Source organism: Penaeus chinensis, chromosome 19 (genome assembly GCF_019202785.1).
Source record: "Penaeus chinensis breed Huanghai No. 1 chromosome 19, ASM1920278v2, whole genome shotgun sequence".
Taxonomy (NCBI): Eukaryota; Metazoa; Arthropoda; class Malacostraca; order Decapoda; family Penaeidae; genus Penaeus; species Penaeus chinensis.
The window spans coordinates 4,890,946-4,895,945 of record NC_061837.1 but is presented as its reverse complement, the minus strand read 5'-3'; the positions used below and the strand labels follow the sequence as shown (position 1 = coordinate 4,895,945).

At 38.2% G+C, this 5,000-nt stretch overlaps 1 protein-coding gene across 3 annotated transcripts in view; it reads left to right on the top strand.

Moving 5' to 3' along the window:
• The window catches only part of LOC125035380, a 39,385-nt gene that overhangs the window by 11,313 nt on the left and 23,072 nt on the right, over window positions 1-5,000 (top strand). For 2 of the 3 annotated variants that reach the window (XM_047627741.1, XM_047627740.1), the window contains exons 3-7: window positions 2,105-2,362; window positions 3,025-3,120; window positions 3,320-3,488; window positions 3,829-3,955; window positions 4,186-4,294. In XM_047627741.1, the coding sequence (XP_047483697.1) occupies window positions 2,105-2,362; window positions 3,025-3,120; window positions 3,320-3,488; window positions 3,829-3,955; window positions 4,186-4,294 (759 nt within the window). Of the gene's footprint in view, window positions 1-2,104; window positions 2,363-3,024; window positions 3,121-3,319; window positions 3,489-3,828; window positions 3,956-4,185; window positions 4,295-4,816 lie in introns of all 3 variants that reach the window. The other variant, XM_047627739.1, reaches the window with a different exon arrangement.

The following is a 5,000-nucleotide window of genomic DNA, read 5'->3' as shown; positions in this document are numbered from 1 at the left end:
CCACACCCACACATCCCTACCCACACCCACCCACACATCCCCACCCACACCCACCCACATCCCCACCCACACCCACCCACACATCCACTCCCTCACCTAACCACACCCACCCACATCCACACCTACCCACACACCCACCCACACACCCACACCCATACACACCCACACACACCCACACACACCCACACCCACACACACCCACACCCACACACACCCACACCCACACACACCCACACCCACACACCCACACACACCCACACCCACACACCCACACACACCCACACCCACACACCCACACACACCCACACCCACAGCCACACACACCCACATACACCCACACCCACACACACCCACACCCACCCAGACACCCACCCACCCAGACACCCACCCAAGCACCCACCCACCCACAAACCCCCCCACACCCTCACCTACCCCCCCCCCCCACCCACACCTACCCCCCCCCCCCCACACCCACCCATACCCCCCCCCCACACCCACCCACACACACCCACACACCCACACACATACCCACACACATACCCACACACCCACACCCACACCCACACCCACACTCAACCATCCACCCACCCACCCACTGCACACACCCACTACCGCACTCACTTTGATTTATCCCTCTTAAAAGAAAAAAAAAAGAAAAAAAAGAAAAAGAAATCTTGGGTTTAAGCCTCACACCAGCATGAGAAGCTTTGTATATATGAGAGCCCTCTTCGTCCCCAAATTCTGCTTCTCAGAGTCTGGCTTGCGACCCTCCCCCCCCCTCCATTACAGCCCCCCCACGTTCTTGTAAATTTTTTAAATAGAGTCCGTTTTAGAGGCGTAATTATCTATTGTTATTATTGTTGTTGTTGTTAATATTATTATTATTATTATAATTTTTATTATTATTATTATTATTATTATTATTATTATTATTATTATCATTATTATTATTATCAACATTATTATTATTATTATTATCATTATTATTATTACTATTATTATTATTATTGTTTTTCTTGTTGCTTTTCTTCTTCTACTTCTTCTTCTTCCTCTTCTTCTTATTATTATTATTATTGATTATTATCACTAGTATTGTTGTTATTATAATTATTATTATTATTATTGTTATTATAATTATTATTTTTTATTATTATTATCATTATTATTTATTGTTATTATTATTTTAATTACTATTATTATTTTATTATTATTATTATTATTATTATTATTATTATTATTATTATTATTATTATTATTATTATTATTATTATGATCATTATTATGATCATTATTATGATCATTATTATTATTATTATTATTATTATTATTATTATTATTATTATTATTATTATTATTATTATTATTTATTATTATTTGTTATTTTTTATATTTTTTATTATCATCATCATCATTATTGTTATTATTATTATTATGATTATTATTATAATTATTATTATTATCAATATTATTATGATTATTATTATTGTTATTATGATTATTATTATTATGATGATTATTATTATGATTATTATTATGATTATTATTATGATTATTATTATGATTATTATTATTGTTATTATTATTACTATTATGATGATGATGATAATGATGATGATGATGATAATGATGATGATGATAATGATGATAATGATGATGATGATGATGATGATGATGATGATGATGATGATTATATTATTGTTATTATTATAGATATTGTTACAATCATTGTAATAATTGATAGTAATGATGATTATTATTATTAATATGGCTATTATTATTACTATTATTACAATTACTATCACCTTTTTATTTTTGGCATGAGGGATTATAGCTGATATTGAGTAATTTTGCAATAGCCTCCTGAGCCTGATGCTTTTTGGGTGAAGGTATTATAGAGTGATGAAGAGAGAGAGAGAGCAAAAAAAAAAAAAAAGATAATGTCATATTTTGCCTTTTTAGGTGGCTTGGTCTACCATGACTGCTTTCAGGATATACAACTAGAATCAAATATGTAAATAAGTAGGCTATCACTAGGAGTAAGGAATGACCCACTCACATGAGAATTTTATACAAATTTCTGTTCTCTCCAATGCTATTGTTCTAGAAAGCAACCATGCGAACGCCTCCATAGGTGGATGGCTGGATCACCAGCACGACCCAGGTACGATGGCAGAAGATTTAGTCTCAGATGATCCTGATGGTGTAGGGCTGCTCTGGCATGATGACCCGGACTCCGGCCATCCCTTCACAAGGGCTGCACTGCAGGGTGATGTTGCCACTGTCAAGGATCACGTCGGCAGGCAGACTTTTGACCCTAATTCAAAGAAAGCCCAGCATGCTCTTCTGGTGGCTTGTCGCACAGGTAAGGCCTAAGGAGTGAGAGGGAGAGAAAGGGTTTGGAGTAGACGGAGGGTGTGAGGGAATGGGAAGAACTCAGAGGGAGAGGGAGAGAGGGAGAGGGAAGGAGGGAGGGAGGGAAGGAGGGCAACACAGAGATTCGACAGATATGAATGGGAGGTCATTTTCTAGAAAAAAAAAGGAGAGAGAGAGAGGGAAGGAGAGAGAGAGAGGGAAGGAGAGAGAGAGAGGGAAGGAGAGAGAGAGAGAAGGAAAGAGAGAGGGCAAAAGAAAGAGGGAAGGAGAGAGGGAGGGAGAGAGAGAGAGGGAAGGAGAGAGGAAGAGAGGGAGAGAGAGAAAGAGAAAGAGGGAGGGAGAGAAATTGACCTGTAGATAATCAAATAAACATGTTCTACAGGGAGCGAGAGAGAGAGAGGGTAGGAGAGGGAGAGAAAGTGACCTGTAGATAATCAAATAAACATGTTCTAATGGAAGCTTGATCATACATCACTGAGGTCATAACCTTGTTTTACAGTACCAGACTAAATGCAGGGCAATATTTTATTAAGCATTGTGATATACACATTTATATATGAAATCAACACCCTTGTTATGTCTGTGGCACTATATAACTCTTATGTTTTATAAAGAAGAGAAGATTTAGGATATAAAATTGTTCCATTTCAGGAAATGTGGAGCTCGTTCATGTCCTCTTAAATGCAGGAGTCGATGTGCACTGCAGGGACTCTAAGTCCAGCTGGCAACCAATACACATTGCGACTTGTAAATATTCTTGTGTTGTTCATCTTTTGTTAGAATTCATTTAATGTTGTTCATGAAATTGAAGTTTTCTTAGTGAGAAATAGGAAACAACAAAAACTATTGAATCTTACAGTGTTTCTCTCAAAAAATCAAAATAACAAGGAGACACTACTTACTATTTCTCTTTTATAATGAAATATTCCTCATCTTCCTGTCATAGATCGTGACAATGTTGCTGTGGTGGAAGCCCTTGCCATGCACGGGGAATGGCGGAGAGGCTTGGCCCTTGTTAGATTCCGTGGAATCACGTGCAGCTTGCTTCACCTGGCAGCCAATTTTGGGTGCCTGGCAGTGCTGCGGTACCTTTTGTCACACACAGTCAGACTTGGGTAAGTGGGCTTAAAACCAGTAATTTTTCTGTTGGATATTGTATATGCTTCATGCAGATATAAAGATAACTTCTAATATCTATCTATCTATGTATATTGGTTTGGGTTTATTAGATTCTTAATCTTTTAACATAGAGAGGTAATAGATAAAAGTATGCATACATATATTTATGCCCAAATATAATAATATACCAATGTGTATACATATTTTTATATAAGCATTCATACCAAAATACAATTTTATGTATCAGATGATTTATGAATAGACCATCTAACATCATAAAATAAGATTATTGAACTTGCTAACAATTTCAATCTCTTCTCCCCCAATTTGCCTCAGGCTTCACATAGAATCTCGTGATGCTGCTCACTGGACAGCCCTCCACCATGCAGCCTTTGAGGGACGCATGCAAGCAGTCACACTCCTGCTGCAGGCAGGTGCAGATGTCAACTCAGCTGACCCCCATGTAGGTAGCATCATTTGTTCTTTCTCGGTCTCCTTCCCTTCCTCTCTCTTTCACTCTATTTCTCCCTTTCTTTCCATCTCTCCCTCTTACCTTCACTCCTGCCCTATTCTTTTTCTTCATCCTCTTCCTCTCTCTCTCTCTCCCTCTCATTATTAATCTTGTTGTATTGTAGTACAATAAAGCTGTTAGTGTACAGTAAAGCACACTGACATCTATTTACCTTTTGACAGGGTGTCACATCTTTACATGTGGCTGCGTACAGAGACCATACCAATGTAGTGAGGCTTCTGCTGTCTCGTGGAGCCAATCCAAAGATGATTGTCAAAACTCCTACCTCTGGTGAGAAAAACTGAATTATTTTTGTATGTTTTAAGGGGTCTTTGTAAGTGTGTATACTTTAGAAATGATTTTACAGTAATTTGTAGCGGGTTTTCAGTGCTGAAGATGAAGAATTTAAGAATTCTATAGTGTTGATATAGATGAAAAAGAGTAATAAGAAAAGAAACAATCAGATAATACTGTGTGGATTGTTTCTTTTCTTTGATTGTTTTTGATACTATTTGCTTAGTGCAAAGAGTATACTTACTGATTACAAAATGCCTTTGGGGAGTTAGTACTTTGACTATTCAGGGGTTTTAATGTATTTTCTAAGTAATCTTATATTGTTTTATTCAGGATTGTTTTATGTATGATTGTGTGTGAAAGAGAATTCATATAATTTAGAAATCACTTGAGTATTGCAAAAAGACCAGGAGCTAAAAAAGCACAGGCGACCATTTCTTTGCTAAAACCTTTCCTGTGGCACACAAGGCAAAGGCTAGTCCTTTGCAATGAACTGACAGTCCAAAGCCCAACTCCCAGGTGGGTCGAAACGCCGCCGGCCAAATCGTGTCTCCCGTGAGGAGATTATGGATATTGCTGGCACAGGCATGACAGGGCGGACATCATCACTTGATACACTCTTTCGCCGTGGCCGCCAGTGGAGCCCTATTAACACACAGGGTAGCTGGTCAGATCTGCGCGCCACTGAGAAGACTGACACCAT